Source organism: Eleutherodactylus coqui, chromosome 6 (assembly GCF_035609145.1).
Source record: "Eleutherodactylus coqui strain aEleCoq1 chromosome 6, aEleCoq1.hap1, whole genome shotgun sequence".
Taxonomy (NCBI): domain Eukaryota; kingdom Metazoa; phylum Chordata; class Amphibia; order Anura; family Eleutherodactylidae; genus Eleutherodactylus; species Eleutherodactylus coqui.
The window spans coordinates 40,428,808-40,446,401 of NC_089842.1; the positions used below are offsets into that span (position 1 = coordinate 40,428,808).

Consider the following 17,594-nt stretch of genomic DNA (forward strand, 5'->3'; position numbering starts at 1 on the left):
TGGAAGCGCAGTCTTCTCTGGCGCGTCTTCTAACAGGTCCCCGTCACTCTTCTTCTCCTTCTCTTCTGGCCTGGGATTTAAAAATCCCTACCTCTTGAAAGCCCTGTCTCTGATTGGCTGGGTGTTGTGACCAATCAGAGGCATTGAATGACAGCTGTCACAGCAGTGGCAGAGGATTGCGAGCATCTTCCATTAATTTCAATAGGGCTGGCGCTGCTGCCGCCAGCCCTTTTGGAAACAATAGGGCGAGATCGCAAAAAGAATGGACATGCCACGATTTTGTTTTAACGCTGCATCGCAAGCGTTAAAAGATCGCACATGTGCATGGAGCCATTTAAAGCCACTGGCTGCATATTTTTATGATTTCTCACAGCGCTGGTAAGTCGTGCGATTTCATCGCCAGTGTTAAGGCACCTAAAATGCAAATGCACCTAAAAATAGTGTATTTGCAGGCTTATTCCATCACACTGTACGTAAAATTTTTAAAAAGTTTTCCCACGTTTTTTTATTGTATTACATGGTTAATTAAATAGCATCATTAATAAATATAACTTGTCGCAGAACAAAAAGTCAAGTCCTCATATGGCTATGTTGATGGAAAAGTTAAAGTTAACTCCCTCAGGAATGCGGGGATGGAAAGAAAAAAAATTCCGAAAAATAGTTGGTGGTGAAAGTGTTAATGTTTATTTCCCTAAAGTTCCTCCGCTTGCTGCAGATGTATCACAGATTTTTTTAATCCTCTTTTACTACTTATGACTTGGAATGAATGTAATGGGCAATGACACACATGCTTTCCATTGACTACACCTCCCCGTCACACCAAGACATGACAGACACGGTGCTGCGTTCTTCCTGTCACTGCAGAAAGCCCCTTTTCATACAGCAGAATCGCTGTGGAATTTTCAGCGGCGAATTTCGCATCTAAAAACCAGGTCAGAATCCGCAGATTTCTGCTGCTGATCTGCACGCGGATATTGCCCATTGACGGGCAAGATCAGAGTGCAGAATAGTGCCAGAAACTGCAGCAGAAAGCTGTGAAATTGACATGACAGGCGGAGTTCACAGTGGGAAATTCTGCTGTAAATTCCACTGTGTGCAGGGCTGCCAAAAAATACTGACCAATGGAAGAAGGGGTGTAGCTCATCATGACGTGAAATCTTATCTCTTAGTGGTCCCTGTAGTAATAGTGCCCCCTATCAGTACCTTCAGTAGTGATAGCGCCACCTGTGACCCCAGTGGTCATAGTAGTAGGGCATCCCTTTAGTGGCCCCAGTAGCAACACTGCGCCTCCTTAATGGTCCCAACAGTAATAGTGCCGATGAAAGTGTCCCAAATAAGTGGGGCTCAAATAGTAATGGTGTGCCCCATTAGTGGCCCCAATGGTAATTGTGCCCTCGATAGTGGCCCCAGTAATATTAGTGCGCCCCCAATAGTAATAGTGCATTGCCTTAGTGGCTCCAAAAATAACATAGTGCATCCCTCTCATAGTGGCCCCAATAAATAGTTATGGTGCTCCCCCTTAATTGCCCCAATAGTAATAGTGCGCCCTCTAAGTGCCCTTGAGGAACAATCAGGCCACAAGTAGTTTTACTCATCAAAGCAGAAGCTGCGGCGGCCGGAGCAGAGTTGCTTCGGTGAGTAAGGCTGGGGTCACACGGGACGTATTCCCGGCGGAAATCTTGTGGTTTTGCCGCAGAAAAAAACGCGAGATTTCCGCCAGGAAAGCGCTGCTTCAAAACCCGCGGCACTTTGCCGCAGGTCTTGGAGCGGCTTGGCCGCGTGCTTTTCCGTTGTGGCCGGCACTCCCATAAAGAGGAGCACGGACGTAACGGAAAAAAAAAAGACATGCTGCAGCAGGGAAATCCGTGCCGCAGTGCCAGCTTCTGCCGCGATAGATTGGCCATCCAGTGTGGGCAAGATTTTTCACAAATCTCGTCCACATGGCTGGCTAATCCTGGGATTAGCAGGTGCATGCGGATTTGCCGCAGCGAAATTCCGGACGGAATTTCTGCGGCAAATCCGCCCTGTGTGAACCCAGCCTAAAACTACTCGTTGCCATGGTTGCTGCCCTGCTGTACTCACAGGGAATAGTTATTTATTACCTCTAATGGCCTTTAACTATTAATGACCGGTAAAAAATAAATACTGGGTCCCGCTTTGGAATTTAGGCAACGCTCACACGGGATATTGTCATTGCGCATTACACACACAATTCTCCCGTGCACACGTGGTGCAAGCAAGCCGCTGACTTGTATCGGGACATTCCCACTTGCATTTTTTCGTGTACGTGCTAAGTGCAAAAATAATCGCATTATGTTCTGTCTTGGCGCGTATTACACACGCATACACGTATGGGGATTGGCGGCACGCAGCACACACGGTCATGTCAGCCCAGCCTAATATTATTGGGAATCTGTTGTGAATCCCTCAGGGGGCTCAGTATGTAATATACCCGACTCTCAGTCCTGCTATATGGGCTATACAATGTACAGGGCTCAGTGGCTATGGAGTGTTTACAGTAATTAATGTCCTCACTGCTGTGTGAGCAGCATGTCACCTCTGCAGCAGTGACACACACTGGAGCTGACCCCATCCCTAACCAGTAGCCATTACTAATAACAGCATCGTTATTTACGTGCTTTAGGCCTCAGTAACCAAACTAAGCACTGTTGCCAGGAGACGCGCTTCAGCCAATCAGTGAACGGGAAGACGATGCGACGTCGCTAGTGATTGGAGAGGCGGCACAATGGCTGATGTTATATCAGTTTTGATTGGACAAGAAGGGCCCCATGTATAAACGGATACAGATTACATAGAGAGCGGCGGCTGACTGCAGGCAGCGGGTAATACTAACGGCGCGGTCGGCGGGGCTGCTGGGGCGGTCTAGCCTTCATAGTAGTCGCCTCAGAACGAAGGTTCCCTCCGTGGCAGATCCACGGGGATTATTAACCTCTGGGGAGCAGGGAGGGAATCGTAAACAGCGCCGTTTCCCATAGCAACCACATTGTTGTCATGCAGGCTAGAATATGAAAGCTGCCATATCACTTAATTTGTGCTAGTGTTTTTTGTTTTTTTTACATGTCTCCCATACGTGTTTAGAACATTGGCGCAGTGTATTTTCATGCAATCTATATACTCTGAGGCTAGTTTCACACGGGCGATCGCAGTTTTGCCACAAGAAAATCGCGGCAAAATCGTATCTTCGTTCTCGTAATGTTTTTTATTGCAAAACTCAATAGGAATTTTTAATGCTAAAATTGCAGCGCGCGTTTGTTGCGTTGTGATGCAATAAAAAGAAGCCTCCATAGGGAAACATGGGAGATTTTTTTTTAAAAATCGCACAGCGCAGAAAGTTAGAGCATGCCGCGATTTTTTTGTTCTCTCCACATCGCGTCAGTGAAAACATCGCAGACGGGAAGGAAGCCGTTGTAAATCATTGGTTTCCTAATCTGCTTTCTTACTGATTCTCGCATCAGGCGAAAATCGCGCGATTTTCTTGCCCGTGTGAAATCACCCTAATGGGACTGGACAGGCGCAATAACTTTATCTTTTTACATCAGCGCAGGTGTGTGAGGGTTTGGTGGGTTTTTTTTTCGCGGGACATCCTGTATTTTCTACTGGCGCCATTTTAGACTTTTTGATCACTTTTATTAAACTTTTTCTTAAAGACAGAGTGACCAAAAAAGTTCAATTTTGGCATTGTGTGTGTGTTTTTTTTTTTTGGCGATGTTCGCCATGTTGGATAAATAAGGAGTTACTTTGATAGGGTATCACGCCGTCCGTAAAAGTCCGACCTTTCTTGCAATTCCAATAGTGAACCTCAGTGCATCATGATGGAAATCTGTGTCTGTTTGAGGGCTCCTTCACACTGGCGATAGTAATATTGCCGCAAGAAAATGGCGGCAAAACCACGTCTTTGTTCCCCTTGATTTTTGAGCGTCAGCGATGCTTTTTCTTGTGAAAACACCGCTGCTGCTTGTATCTTTATCATGCAATTTTTTTTTCTTTAGGGCAAAAGTTAATAGAACTTTCTAATGTCCGAAATGCATTGCACAAAAATTGCACGTTTGTGCGTTGCAATGCGATAAAAAGGAGGCTCCGTAGGGATGCATGGGCGATAAAAAAGATGCATGCTGCGATTTTAATTTTTTTATTGCAACATTGCATGAGTGAAAACTTCGCAAATGTGAAGGAAACCATTGAAAATAATTGATTTCGTAAGTCCGTTTTTTTACTCTTGCATCGTGTGAAAATTGCGTCATTTTATTGCCAATGTGAAGTCTGTTTTTTTTTTTTTTTTTTTTTTTTGTATCCAAGTAAACATGTATGCAGCCTCATAAATCCTGTGCGCTGACCGTCGCGCGTTTCCTTTCCGATTTATTGCTTTCCGAGTCGCTATGTAATATTGTTATACGTGCGCCACTAATTTTACAATCTTCTTTTATAGTTTTCCAACGCTGCATTAAAATGAGATGAAGAGTCGTGTTTTTCCCGCACCGGCTCGCCCCGTGATCTTCATGGACATGCATTTAAAACTTCTTTCTTAGGCCGCTTCACAGGGCCGAGAAAATCGTGCGAGATTTGTGCGTTGAATGGAGTCATACACACGGCGCAATATCGCACTTGCTCATGTGACATTAGTCTTACTCTCGTCTCGATATCGCGCTTATCAAGAAGCGTTTTATTCGCGGGGGCGAGGCGTTTTTCATGCAGACACGAAATTCTGACCCGCACGCGCAATAGAGGATCGCAAGTGTTTACCATTGATTTCCATGTGAAACATTGCACGGCCTGAGAGTGCTGCAGGATGTCTTCAAGGTCCTATTGTGAACAATTGGTGATGCGTTCCGCGGAACACAAAAAAATAAGTCATGCAGCGATTTTTAATCTCGCAGCATCGCTGTGAGGGAAAACACTGCTCATATGTGTGACTCAAAAGAATGGCGTTCATCTTCGCGTGCGTTCTTTTTGCTCGTGTGCATGTAGCCTAAGATGAAATCTCATGCATTCGCTTGCACATTAGCGTTCTATACTTGCTTGCGCTCTGAAGGCCATTACTCGCAGTGTCCCCTGATCTCGGACGTTGTCCTCTACTTAATAGCAACTAACGCTACCATTGCAGTGTTTGTCGGGATACTTACATTAGGTGGATCAAAGCAATCCAATTTTGGATTCAGGGTTTCCTAGGGCAGTGGTCCCCAACCTTTTTGGCACCAGGGACCGGCTTCAAGCAAGAACATTTTTACAAGGCCCGGCAGGGTTGGGCGGGACATGGGCGGGGCTTTGGTTATATGGGGCGGGGTTATGAAGGGGGTTGGAGTTTAGTGCATACTTATACAATTATGACATTTAGATTGTCCTGGCAGTACACACATAGGGCAGTATAATATATCCCCCCCCCCCCCCCCCCCCCCCCGCCTGGCAGCACACACATAGGGCAGTATATAATCTATCCCCCCCCCCCAGCACACACATAGGGCAGCATATAATTTATCTCCCCCCCCTAGTAATGGACAACCCCTCCAGTAATTAGCAGCCCCCCCCCAGTAATTAGCAGCCCCTCCCCCTGTAATAAGTAGCCCCCATTCCACAGTAATAGGCAGCCCCCCCAGTAATAAGCAGGCCCCCCCCAGTAATAGGCATCCCCCCCAGTAATAGGCATCCCCCCCAGTAATAGGCATCCCCCCCCCCAGTAGTAGGCATCCCCCCCCAGTAACAGGCAGCCCCACCCCCAGCAATAAGCAGCCCCCCCCAGTAGGAAGCAGCCCTCCCCCCAGTAACAGGCAGCCCCCCCAGTAACAAGCAGCCGCCCCCAGTAATAAGCAGCCCGCCACCCAGTAATAAGCACACCCCCCCAGTAGTAAGCAGCCCCCCCAGTTGGAAGCAGCCCCCTCCCCAGTAACAGGCAGCCCCCCCAGTAGTAAGCAGCCCCCCCCAGTAACAGGCAGCCCCCCCAGTAATAAGCAGCCCCTCCCCCCATAGTAAGCAGCCCCTCCCAGCGTAGTAAGCAGCCCCCCCAGTTGTAAGCAGCCCCCCCCCCCCAGTAACAGGCAGCCCCCAGCCCTCCCCCCAGTAATAACCAGCCCCCCCCAGAAATAAACAGCCCCCCCAACCCATATACTTACCTCCTCCCTGCTGTCAGCGTCGCTCTCTCACTGCTTGCCCTGACGTCTGTGTGCAGCCCGGCACGCTTCCTCCCCGAGTCCTCTCCTGCGGAACTAATGAGCAGGGGACTCAGGGAGGAGGATCCTGGCTGCACACTGACGTCGGTGTGCGCCGGGATCAGCGCAATTACCAGCGGGGAGCTGCGGCGCCCACGCTGGTAATCGCTTCAGTGGTGAGCGGCGTCGGCACGCTGCGGGCCACATAACACAAGGCAGCGGGCCGGATTTGGCCCGCGTGCCTTGTGTTTAGAAGAAACGTTCCGGCGATGCCGCGGACCGGCGCTAACCACCTGACGGCCCGGCGCTAACCACCTAACGGCCCGGTCCGCGGCCCGGTGGTTGGGGACCCCTGCCCTAGGGGGTTTTCTCTTTTTGCCATTGTACCATTATACAATAGCGCTATTTGCTGGCTGGAGCCAGCACTGCGGTATGGGAGGTGCTGGAGAGGTCCCTGACAACAGAGCGGCCAGTAATATACAGTAAGAATACCCTGACGGACATCTTCCGACATCGGAGCTGTACAGCCTTCAATCAGAATGTCTTTAGACGTCAGACAATAGATTGGTAAGGGTTAAACGGCGGACGGCGTCTGAAATCAGGTGACACTGCGAGTAATGGATGTCAAAAAGCATGCGCACTGGACTGACAGCGGATAAAGGCTAACACTAGTGCGCGGGCAGGCTATGCTGTAGCACGTGCCCAATTTCATCCAAAGAAGGCAGTTGAATATGCCTGTCCATCAGAAACACGGAGCGTGCCTGGCGCATCTGTGCAGGAAAAATATGACTTTTTTCCCCCAGAAAATCGAACTTTTTTCATCTTGTTTTAATACTACTGGCCGCTCTCTTGTTGGGGGCCTCTCCAGCATGTCCAATACCATAGTATGGGCTCTAGCCAGCAGGTGGCACCATTGTAGAATGGCAGAAAGAGAAAACCCCCTAGGAAACCCTGAATCCAAAATTAGATTGCAAAGGGTTAAAAGCAAAAAAAAATAGTGTGGCCAAAATCTGCAACTTTTTTAATGCTAGAAAACTGACAAAAGTGGTTTTAGGATACAGAACTATTCATTATACAATAATTAAGGTTCATTTACATAAAACTAACATCCTTTTAATTGCTCCTCCTGATAATACAAGTTGTTTAAGATGCCGCTAGATTGTATTCTTCTGCGGTTTTGTCGCTTGTTGGACTCTTTTCCCCGTTGAGTAGTAACATTAATGACACAAAGCAAAATATAATTTCGCATGGAAGGCAGAAGAAAGATTGCAAAGGTGATTGCAAATGTTTGTGTGCAGGCTCAGACCAGGGCAACACGGGTCATGCGGCTAAGTATTGCAGTGTAGTAGCCCTGCTACCTTGCAGAGTCAGTGTGGCCATGTTGTAGCTTACAAATAGTTATAATTCACAGATCACATCATTTTTCGATTTCCTGCAGTCTGTTGGTTATGGCTGTTGTTAGTGAACCGCATGGTGGCTACATTGACTTCTGTTAGATTGTGGGGCTACACTGCAGTATTTGGCCACATTACTGGGGTCACAGCCAAAGCCGTGTATGTGTTGTAGCGAGTAATCTCATATCTTTGTGTTTGCTCCTCTAGAATGGCGTCTACTGTACTCGGAGTGGGGACTGGAGTGTTTGTGATCGCTGTGATCTGGGTAGTAACTCTTCTAAGTTGCATCCTCCTGTCTCGAGCCTCTGGAGCAGCACGGTAAGAACTACTATGCAACTCTCGCCTTGATAATAATGGTCTGTGTTAGAAAAAACACACTAAAGGCATAAAAACCGCATCAGAATAAAACACAAACAAAACATCCAAAGGTAGGCAGGGCTTAACCCTTTCCAATCCAATTTGTATCCTGGTTTTCCTAGGGGGTTACTCTCTTTCTGATGTTATACACCGGCGCTATCTGCTGGCTAAAGCCAGTACTGCATGAGGTGACACGTTGGATAGGCTCCGAGAGCAGAGAGGCTGGCAATATACAGTAAGAGAACCCCGACGGACGTCTTCCAACATCGGAGCTGTACAGCCTTAAATCATATGGCTTCAGATGTCAGACAGTGGATTGGAAAGGGTTAATAGTAGAGATGAGCGAGCGTACTCGGATAAGCACTACTCGCTCGAGTAATGTGCTTTATCCGAGTATTGCTGTGCTCGGGTCTGAAGATTCGGGTGCCGCTGCGGCTGACAGGTGAGTCACAGCGGGGAGCAGGGGAGAGCGGGCGGGAGAGAAAGATCTTACCTCCGTTCCTCCCCGCTCTCCCCTGCAGCTCCCCGCTCCGTGCCGGCACCCGAATCTTCAGACCCGAGCACAGCGATACTCGGATAAAGCAAATTACTCGAGCGAGTAGTGCTTTTCCGAGTACGCTCGCTCATCTCTAGTTAATAGGCATTCATGCACGACAGCCCTGGAAAGTTTCACTAGGCACTGGGCTGGCAAACTAAACAATTGGCAACCCGTGTTGCAGTGGTGCTAATGGTGCTCTCCTCTGGCTGACCGCTTAGGTGCGTGGTCAGATTTGACTACAGCATTTAAATAGTTAAGGGCTGTGATCCACGTTAGCTGGCAACTGTCATAAACAGCTGATATTCTGCAGGTATGGATTGGACTCCCAAGTCCACACCATGCACCCTCTGCGTCCGCATAACATATATTTAGGGGTTAAAGGGAATGTGTTGTCAGTAAATGTCCTATTGTATAAATCAAGTTTTTATGTTAAACATTTTTAAAGAATTTTTAGAGTTTTTTTTTTTATTTCATTGTCACAATCTATATTTTTTTAAAACCTCTTTACATCCTGCAGTTTTTACACTGACCACTAGGGCAGATAGTAGTCTGACACTTCCTGCTCTGTAGAGATAGCTTCTCAAACGTCATCTCCTTATCGTCAAAAGCAGAATTACAATGAAAGGTAACATCTCTATATAGACAGCACAAGATCTACCATTTCAGATAGACAATGGTCACAGCTTACCTCCTCAACTTCCCTGCACAATGACCTCTGCACACATGTCTACAACGCCTTCCCACAAAAGTCAACCTGTCAGCTACTATCAATTGTGTAAATGCTCCATGGGGCTGCTGTGAAGTATCTCTAAAAACTGATAACCTGCAGCCTGGCCGCTGCCTCGGAGTCATGTACAGACGACAAAATTAAAAAATATACAATCAGAAAACAAAAACACATTAGAAAATTAAATAGGTTTTACTGTCTGGTTTTAAGGCCTCATTCACACGGGCAACACGGCATCGCCATAAGAAAATCTCAGAGATATTGCATCGCTGGTCCGTGCAATATCGCTGTGGTTTCTTGCGGTGATACCACGATTTTCTAGCACCACATGCAAAGGATTGTCCGGGGGGGAAGTCCTTTAAATATAAGCCCTACCCCGAAAATAAGCCCTAGCTGCAGAAAAAAAAGTATACATCACCTTAGAAGCGATGTCCAGGGCTCCTCTGCAGCTTCTTCCCGGGCCACAGCACTGGTCTTCTTCATCTCTCCTGGCCAGGAATTGAAAAATCCACCCCTCCTGGAAGCACTGGCTGTAATTGGCTAACGCTGAGCCAGTGCTCAATGAATGGCTGTAATTGGTTCATTGAGCGCTGGCTGTGATTGGCTAAATGTCAGCCAATCAGAGGCAAAGCTTCCAGGAGATAGGGATTTTTCAATCCCCGTCCACAAGAGATGAAGAAGACCAGTGTCGGGCACCTAGAGGAAGCTGCAGCAGAGCCCTGGACAGTGCTTCTAAGGTGATGTATACTTTATTTTTTATGTAGCTAGGGCTCATTTTTGGGGTAGTGCTTTTATTTCAAGGCCCCCCCCCCCCTTGAAAATTCTCGCATGTGGTGCTAGAAAGTCATGCAAATTTTTTTCTGCAGCTAGGGCTTAGTTTATGGCTTGGACACGGGTTTCATGTGGTGCGATGCAACTTTTACAGTAGGAAATCCTACTGTAATAGCCCAAAAATAAGCCCTAGCTGCATAAAAGAGCAAAAAAAACCACATACATCACCTAACAAGCGCTGTTCGCTCTTCTACACGTCTCCCAAAGCTCCCCGACACTTGCTGGAAGTTCTTCGGCAGAGCTTCCTGGTCAGGATTTTGAAAACCTCCGCCTCAATGAATGGCTGTGATTGGTTTATTGAGCGGTGGCACTCAGCCAATCAAAGGCAGCACTTCCTAAAGGCGGGGTTTTTCAAAATCCTGACCGGGAATCTCTGCCGAAGAACTTCAAGCAAGTGCCGGGGGCTTTGGGACAACGTCTCTTAGGTGATGAATATGTTTTGGTTTTTTTTATGCAGCTGGGGCTTATTTTCAGGGTTTGGCTTATATTTCAAAAAAATCCTGGCAAAAAAACACAGTCGCGCGACTTTGTAGCATAAAGCATGTAAATATGCAAAGTATTACACACATATTTTTTATACGCATAATACGCAGTGAATAAAAGCCATTGATTTCCACTGATTATTCACATGTGCGTATTTACGCAGCATAAACAAACAAAACGTGGCATGTTTTATTTTGGCCCATGTTAAAGTCCATTCCCATTGAAATCCGTGGGAGCATCCTTGCATTTTTTTAACGCACGTAAATACGCGTGCAGAATAACCGCAATATGCATACGTCAGTCGCGTAAATATGCTGCGTATTTACGCAACTGAAATACGCATACGCCCGTGTGAATGAGCCCTAACTTGTTACTTTTTTCTATTGCGTTTCCTGCAGTCTGTTTCATTTCTTAAACTCCTGCAAAGCACTTTAAGCAATTTTCCACAGCCAGGACCACTGCGTGCAGCAGCCCACGTCTTCGCTTCGTCTCAGCCCGGGATTAGTCATACTCGTAAACTTAATTTTCTGGAGTGTGAATTAAAACAAAAATTGCAATAAAGATGTTTTTTTTCTTGATTTGCTGGTCCTTAATTGCATTTTCCTTGTGTCTCTCTGGTGATCACCTTTCTTCTCCAGGTTATCCAGCATCGCTCTGTTCTTCCTGGCAGTAATCATCACTCTTATTTTGGTATTTTTTCCCCGAGCGAGCGAAACTCCCTCACCAGAAAAGGAAGTTCAGGTATTTCGTCTCTCCTATTAATAATGTACTAACATTACAGATATACTAGCCCTGATCCACACACAGACACTGAGGGCTCTTTCTTGTTTTGGCGCTTTAGAGGCGCGTGAATAGAGCGCTTCTATAAGAACCAATGGTTTCCTGAAGAAGCGTTCACATGAAGGAATTTTAGAAGCGCTAAATACTCGATCGTACATGCGACTGTGATGCGAGAAAAAATAACACCTGACCTATTTTTCGTGCATGCTGAGCAAGAGTTTCCATGGACCCCAATAGGAGCAGGAGCCTATGGAAACTCCTGCACAGGAAAAGGCGATTACAAATCTCATTAAGAGGATTTCTGCCAATGGAAAGAATTTCCCGCTGCTTACAGCAGGGCTGCAGGGTTCCGCTCTCTAGCCCCGCCCCCTTTCTATTTGCTATGGGGAATCCCTGGAAGAAGCCATAAAGCCCTGTCCCTCTCTCTAGCCCCACCCACTTTCTCTGCGCTATGGGGATATCCCTCAGGGATCCCCAGAGCAGGGAGAGAGAGTGGGGCAATAGGGGATCAACTCATAGCAAGGAGAGACAGAGCAAGGCTATGGATTAATTCCCCATGGGCCCATCTCTCTCTCCCTGCTATGGGGAAATCCTGAAGCCCTGCAGGGCTTCGCTCTCTCTTCCTGGAGCAGCTGCCCGTTCACGCGATTTTCAGCACGCCTGTACTGCGGTAAGACCATGCTCGTGTGAACGAAGCCTGAGAAATACATGTGTGATTGATGGATTTTTACTACTATTCTGTATGATTGATGGTGAGGACGCTGGAAAAATGGAGAAGCGTGTTACTAATCTAGTGCAGTGTCATACAAGTTACGTTCACATCACTGCATGTATAGAAACGACCATAAAGTCAGAGATCTGCAGTAACTTGTAACTCTGTCAGGCCTCGGTCAGACGACCGTTTTTTGCCGCGATTTGCGGATCGCATGACGGATGCGCATCCGCAAATCATGTGACCGGGCCGACGATTCGCCGAAAAATCTGCAGCTAGCAGCGTTTTCGGCGAAACGGGACCGATAAAGGAGCGCTGTCCAACTTATTGAAATTCAATGGAGCCGGCAATACAGCCGGCTCCATTGAAAGCAATGGGCTGCTGGCGAGCGCGGCATGAGTTTTCGGGAAGGGCTTAAAAATATAAGCCCTTCCCTGAAAAACGTGCAAAAATGTGTAAAAATAAAAATATATACTCACCTTGTCCCTGCAGCCGGAGTTCAGCCGCGGCCGCCGGCAGTTCTCCTGAACTGCTCTGTGTAGTATTCAGCAGCCGGGGATTTAAAATCGCCGCCTGCTGAATCTGCTGCCTCTGATTGGTCACAGCCCTCACCAATCAGAGGCAGCTCTCACTCACCCATTCATAAAAAAAGTCAGTAAAAAAGATATTTAAAAATAGTCCTATATGTCACGGGAAAAAAAACAGGAGCAAAAATAATTTTGGTAGCTAAAGGAAAGAAAATAGGGCAGTAAAACCGCCACATGGGTAAATCCCTAAAAAGTGTCTGGTCCTTAAGGTACAAAACAGCCTGGTCCTTAAGGGGGTTAAAGAAAAAAGAAGGTTCAGCCAAATCAAACTGCGCGACCTCTAATTTAGTGGTTCATCAGTAGACAAGTTACTGTGTACAGTATGGCATTTCACAATGCTTTAGTTTAAGGCCGGGCTCGTACAACGCTGCGTACAAATTGCAGTATTTTAGGGAACTGCATGTCCCTACGTGATGTCATGTTCGCGCACCGGCTTTCTAGTATCTTTTTTTCTTCTTCCGATGTTTCCTAGCAACATAGGTAAAAAACACAGTAGAAATACAATGTGATTGCGTATGCACCGAGTTCCAAACACACTAATCGAAAGCAATAGGGCCGTACGCAGTGAATGTACTTCCATTACCTCCACCCACCACGTCTTATGTGCACGTCATACGCAATGGAATTATGTTGTTTGATCCTGCCCGTATACTGCTGTATGGAGCTAATGGGACACTTACAATATCCAGCATCTGGGATTTAGGAGCCATGATGATTTTGCACTAATTGTGCCATTTTTGGTTCAGAGGTCGCCCACAATTTCCTAATCCATACAAGTAGCTTTAATCCCTTCCAGAGTTGTACGGGTATAAGTGAATGAGAAGGACCGACAAGCGCTGTTTAAAGCGAACGAGACGACAATGGATTTGTAAAAAAGTGAACAATGATCGTTTAGTCATTTCTCGCATTTAGACCGAACAATTATCGTTCGCTTTTGCGTGTTTGAACATTTTTTTGTTTTTTTTAAAACCATAATCACTCCCATCTAAAAGCACCATTAGGCCTCATGTCGGCACGCACGGATTTCGTGCAGGGAATCCCGCATGGGATCCAGCCCGTGCCGCAGCCAGTGAGCCCAGCTTACCTGATTTCCCCGGCATCTGCGCAAATCCCTCCACTTCTGGGTTCGCTGTACTGCGCATGGTCCTTGCCGTCAGACATGCAAAGTACAGTTTATTTTTTTTTAAATCTCCTGCTCTCCCACAGGATCCGCGGCACTCCTGCAGTGTCAGCGCCGCAGATCGGACAGCTTCCATTGACTTCAGTGGAAGAAGTCCATGCGGGAATCTGCAGAAAATGGAGCATGCCACCATTTATTTTTTTTTAACCAAACAGTCCACAAAACAAATCTGCATGCTTTAAATCCGTTTGCGGACGCCTATACATCTCTATAGGCAGTTTGGTATGCGGATCTTAATTCAAATCCGCCCGTGGACATTGGGCCTCAGTCGTGTCGTTTGTTGTTACTTACAGACTTCTATTCCTGTATTTCCAGTTGTCTTGTTTCCGCACGCTGTAAGCACGCGCAGTCTGAGATTACAGGTCACCGGATCAGAAATAAACACAATTAACGGAGGTATCTGTGGCTGATTTATCTCCCGACGGCCACACTCGTCCAAAAACTAATTATAAGATCTGTGTTCCTCCCATCCCCCACCACCCCCAACACCCCACTTTTCCGCCTCACAGCACTAGGGCTCTATCAATAATACATGACTAGGGCTTTACAGACTGAAGGTCCACTAATTGGCTAATTAAAAAGCGAAACGCGTTGCCCAGACAAACATGTCATCCACAAGAGACTTGTTCTGCGCTGGAGCCAAGGTCAGATTTAATATGGACTCCTCCGAATGACCTTTCGTGTTGCAGCGGCGTGTTGGCCCGGTCCCTAGAGCCAGTTCACAGCTAAGGATAGCTCAGAAGATCACCTCTTATGTGTTCACACTTGTTTCATGCCCGGCAGCTCGAAAATAACTTTTATTAGGCTCCTGCTGATTTTCTTTCATCATCCTGCTATGGGTGGACAATGTCAGTATTCACTGTAACACTCCGTAAGGACAGAGGATGGGGGGAGTCGAATTATGTGTACTGACCTTAAGAATATTAGTGGTGATAAGTGTCATCAAGTAGAGCGGCGCCAATCATATATAAGAATGTAAGGCAGGATGGCGACTTACGGCCATGCAGCTGTTGTCACACGTCATTGTCAGGACATGCTGGGAGTTGTAGTATCACAAAGAGGTACCTACCTGCGCAGCATGACCTGTATGGGTGAGAAATCTGACGGTGGGCACTATTGTGTATTAGTTTGCTGCTTAGGATGTGACTGCAGTCATTGCTGTTAGGCCTTATTCGTATATACGCTAATATAGCCGCGTTACACAATCGCGACCCTCCGAAGCTTTGGATTCCAATGTATTCATTCAGATAAGCGATTTTTAGGGTTGTAGGACATCATGCCGGGAATGCTAGGTAGCCAAAAACAGCGACCGATTTTTATACGGCGCGTGAAAAGATAGGTCTTATCCTATCTTTTGATGAGATACGCTGCAGGCTCCCATAGACTTCTATGGGAGCTGAAAAAACCACAGGGGGAGGGAGTTTAGCTGCGGCCAATGCCGGTAAAAGGTTACAGCTGGCTCTAGTAAAGCATTGCAAGTCATTCCGAGGATTTATGCCGACCGAGGGATTTCCGCGCTGCAGCGTATATTTACACCACAGCCACCCGTGTAAATGGATGAGAAAATGCTAATTAAGATTGGGTCTTGATCCCGGCTTAACTTCTTTCCTGCGATTTTTAGCCACAATCGGCCGTGCATAAAAACACATAGTCGTGTGAAGGAGGCCTTACTTCTATACTATGCATGTATTGCAGTCGTCATTATCCTATTGTGTAGCTTTACACGGACAACTATTGTCCAAATAGTCACTCCACAGAGTGAATGTAAGAGATACCATTACCCCAAAAATAAGCCCTGTCCTGATTTTTCAGGATTTTCGGGGAGGCTTGAAATATAAGCCCTACCATGAAAATAAGCCCTAGCTACATTACATTTTTTAAAAAAGGAATGCATTACCTAGCAGGCTCAGTCCAGGTTCCTCCCGCTGCTCTCAGGAGCTCCAACGCGCTTCTTGCAGTCCTCGGCCGCCCACAGAAGATCACTTCCTGGTTATGAGATTCATAGATCCCACCTCCAGGAAGCAATGGCTCTGATTGGTTCATCAAGCGCTGCATTGATTGGCTGAGCAGCAGTCGAAGAACCAATCACAGCCATCGCGTTGTGGAGACTGGATTTATGAATTGGCCGATTAATGCTGCGGCGCAGCCAATTCATAAATCCCGCCTCCACAAAGTGTTGGCTATGATTGGTTCTTTGACTGCTGCTCAGCGAATCAATGCAGCGCTTGATGAACCAATCACAGCCAATGCATTGGTTCATCGAGCGGGTGATGAGCGAGAAATTGTTCTCTAGTTGCTCCATTTCAGCTCACCAAAAAAAGAGTCGCTGGCTGCACAATGTAAAAGGACACAAACCGTCGCTCATACGCTAACCGATCGCCGTAGTATTCCGAGCGACTATTCAGGGGATGGTTGCCCCGTGTAATCCCACCCTCGCTCCAGGGCTTCCCCTGATAGATCGTCCTGCAGTGCACTAACATTCAGATGTTTTCTCTCTTGCAGATTGTAGACTCGTTCTTCATCGGCCGCTACGTTTTCCTATCACTTATCAGCGTCATCTTCCTTGGAAGCCTCTTCCTGGCTCTTAGCTACTATATCCTAGAGCCAGTCTATGCCAAGCCTCTGCGGCTCCGGTAACGCCACGGACATTCAATGTGTGGTGGTGGGATTCCTGGTTTAGTACAAGTTTATTTTTCTATGGATTTCTGTTACATGTGTTTTTATATTTTATATTTGAGATTCATTTGTGAAACATTTATATATTAAATATTTTTTTCTCTTAGCAGGAGGTTCAGTGTCAGTCTGTCAGTGTTTGTTCTCCACAAAAGTAGATATGACACCCCGGGTTGTCGGGCAAAAGACCGATTATTGGGAGTGTTCGTATATCTGAACTGGGCCACGTAAGAGGGATAATGATCCCCCGATGAACGAACACTCGCTGGCCAGCTAATCATTGATTGTCAGCAAGTACAGAAATGCTCGCTAATCGGCTGTACATCTCTCTGGGAAATGTACCGCCGGCCGACTTCAAATGATAGCTGATCAGTGTAATCATGGCCACCGGCAGGGTAACAAGTAATGAGTCCCTAGTAGATATGAGCAAGCGTACTCGTTAGAGGCAAACACTCGAGCGAGTATTGCCTTTTGCGAGTAGCTGCCCGCTCGTCTCAAAAGATTCGGGTGCTGGCGGGGGTGAGCGGTGTGTTGCGGGAGTGAGCAGGGGGGAGAGAGAGATTCCCCCCCCCCCTTCCTCCCCGCTCTCACCCCCCCCCCCCGCACCCGAATCTTTTGAGACGAGCGGGCAGGTACTCGCAAAAGGCAATACTCACTCGAGTATTTGCCCTTAGCGAGTATGCTCGCTCATCTCTAGTCCCTAGTCATTTAGCTTCAGATGATCAAAAATATTGTCGCTAGTTGATCAAAAGTCGTTTGGTGTAAAGTCACTGCAAACAAATTAGCATGGAGATCCCTTCTATGAACAAGATGTCGGCAAGCATCTAATGAACTATCATTGCTCTTTGTAAAAGGTAATGAATGACTGTCATTCATACGCTTCAATGACTTTCCTGAGTGACTGTCTCAGTGATAATTGCTCTGTGTGCAGGTAGACTTAAGCCCCATTTACACACAGCGAATATCGCTCAAAATTCATTCAAACAATAGCTTTTGAGCTATAATCATTGCGTGTAAACGCTTCCATATTTCACTATTAACGCTGAACCATGATTTTTAAGTGAGCATAAAATCCATCATTTAGGGCTTGGTCAGACGAGCGTGCATTTCCGCGCTTTTTAGTAACAAGCACAGCTTGCTATAGATCGCGTGAACAGGCTACTCCAAGCTT

At 46.8% G+C, this 17,594-nt stretch overlaps 1 protein-coding gene across 2 annotated transcripts; it reads left to right on the top strand.

The window, feature by feature from the left end:
* Nucleotides 1-2,755: 2,755 nt before the first annotated feature.
* TMEM218 (transmembrane protein 218) lies at nucleotides 2,756-16,532 on the top strand. Of its 2 annotated transcripts, none has more exons than XM_066606654.1 (4): nucleotides 2,756-2,843; nucleotides 7,763-7,873; nucleotides 11,130-11,232; nucleotides 16,253-16,532. In XM_066606654.1, the coding sequence occupies exons 2-4, from the start codon at nucleotides 7,764-7,766 to the stop codon at nucleotides 16,385-16,387; spliced, it is 348 nt and encodes a 115-aa protein (XP_066462751.1). In that variant the 5' UTR covers nucleotides 2,756-2,843; nucleotide 7,763; the 3' UTR covers nucleotides 16,388-16,532. The 2 variants fall into 2 exon arrangements, with proteins under 2 accessions (XP_066462751.1, XP_066462752.1); XM_066606655.1 differs by lacking the exon at nucleotides 2,756-2,843 and adding an exon at nucleotides 4,446-4,583.
* The last annotated feature ends 1,062 nt before the right edge of the window (nucleotides 16,533-17,594 follow it).